This window comes from Phaethon lepturus, unplaced genomic scaffold (assembly GCF_000687285.1).
Source record: "Phaethon lepturus isolate BGI_N335 unplaced genomic scaffold, ASM68728v1 scaffold37936, whole genome shotgun sequence".
Taxonomy (NCBI): Eukaryota; Metazoa; Chordata; class Aves; order Phaethontiformes; family Phaethontidae; genus Phaethon; species Phaethon lepturus.
Genome location: NW_010549034.1, coordinates 293 through 2044, shown reverse-complemented (window position 1 = coordinate 2044; position 1752 = coordinate 293). Strand labels below are relative to the sequence as shown.

General features: G+C 41.2%; 1 protein-coding gene across 1 annotated transcript; it reads left to right on the top strand.

Annotated features, from left to right (window-relative positions):
• Positions 1 to 126: 126 nt before the first annotated feature.
• Positions 127 to 605, top strand: TP53RK (TP53 regulating kinase; the record flags this gene model as incomplete). The annotated part of the gene is made up of 1 exon (XM_010290154.1): positions 127 to 605. A coding segment is annotated over one exon (479 nt), but the record flags the coding sequence as incomplete, so codon positions are not given.
• Between the last annotated feature and the right edge of the window lie 1147 nt (positions 606 to 1752).

The following is a 1752-nucleotide window of genomic DNA, read 5'->3' as shown; positions in this document are numbered from 1 at the left end:
CTGGGGTGATCTCAGCTGGCATTTCTGATTAAGGTTTGTATTGGTTGTGTTTTGTTGCTAAAGTTGGAAAATCCTGTAAATTAACAGCTACCATCTAATTCTAGTTATTTTTTTTTTTTTTAACAGGAATTTCAGCTCCAGTGGTCTATTTTGTGGATTATGCCACCAACTCCATATATCTTGAAGATATTGTAGGCTCAACTACTGTTCAAGATCATATTAATTCTGTACAACAGAGTGGAAATGATATCAGTAGCCTCCTTGTCTTAGCCGAGAAGATGGGTGAGCTATTAGCAAGAATGCACGATGAAGATCTTATACACGGTGATCTTACAACTTCCAATATACTTCTGCGACCACCCACAGAGAAGCTGGACTTGGTGCTGATAGACTTTGGACTCAGTTTTATTTCAGGTCTTCCAGAGGATAAAGGAGTCGATTTGTATGTTCTGGAAAAGGCCTTCCTTAGTACTCATCCAGATACCGAAACTATGTTTAAAGCTCTGCTAAAGACCTATGCAGCTACATCTAAAAAATCTGGTCCTGTGATCAAAAGGCTGGATGAAGTACGACTAAGGGGAAGGAAGAGATCCATGATTGGGTAAAGAGAGCAGGCTTAGGGGTGGAGAAATATTGCTACTTAGGTTCTGCAAACATGGATATTTATCTTTCCAGTTGGTTTTATTTCACAGATCACTATTTTGATAACTGTGTCTTCAAATAAATAAATTTGAATGAGTGTAAGTGTCGTAATCAGAGTAACTGTGAGATGTCAGCACAGACAAGAGGGAGATGATTAAAGGTCACTTCTTTCCTAAATGTTAAATATTTCTTCTAAAAGGTAGTTCAGTGTCATTCCACTCACTCTCTTTGTGTGGTTAAAGTCATACTGAGTGATCTTTCTCAGCCTATGGACCATGGATTTGTGGGAGGCAGGAGGGGTCTGGGGATACCAGAGCATCTACAAAAAGTAATTAAGGAAAACAAACGTGTTATTTTTCTTAGAAGACTTTACAAAACAGTGTTTGAATCCATTATAAATGTCTCTACATACCCTGAAAATTTTTAGGAGGACTGAATTCCAGGAATGGTCAATGCTGAAATGCAGCACTACACGTAAGATAGGTTCATGTTCTTCCGGTAGTAATTTCGGCTTTTTTAACTTTCAGTGAATAGTGTTTCCTTAAGCAAAATAAAAACTGTTAATCAAGAACAGTTTTCTGCTGAGAAACTTCCACTTCAAGCAAGTAGTCTGCTGTAAATTTCTGGTTTTGGGAGCTTATAAGAGGGACTGCTTGTACTGTGATTGCCTGCCTAGGTAGGCCGTTGACAGAGAGGCAAGCAGTAATACTGGGGTTTTTGGTAATGTTTTCGCCATATTACTTGATTTTCTGGATTACTGTATCTAACTGTCAATGTAAAACGGCCCAGAGGAAAAGTTTAGAAACCCTGCTGTAGATGGGTTGGAAGATCAGTCCTCTGTGTTACAAGCAGAATGGGATGCGAGTTGTGTGCTGGGTGAGTGTGTGAGCTTTGTCATGTACTTCAGATAGCGATTTAAAAGAAACGATGAACTTCTCCCCGCGCGGTTTGCTGCGTTGGGCAGCCTCGTCGTCCATCGGGGAAGATCCTGGGCCCTCAAGAGAAAGACAAACTATTCCCTTACGCTCTTTCTGCTGCTCGGCCTGAAAAGGCTTGGGCATGACTTGTGCTAAGAGGGCTCAAGCCGGGCCGGAGCCCCGTTCCGCACGG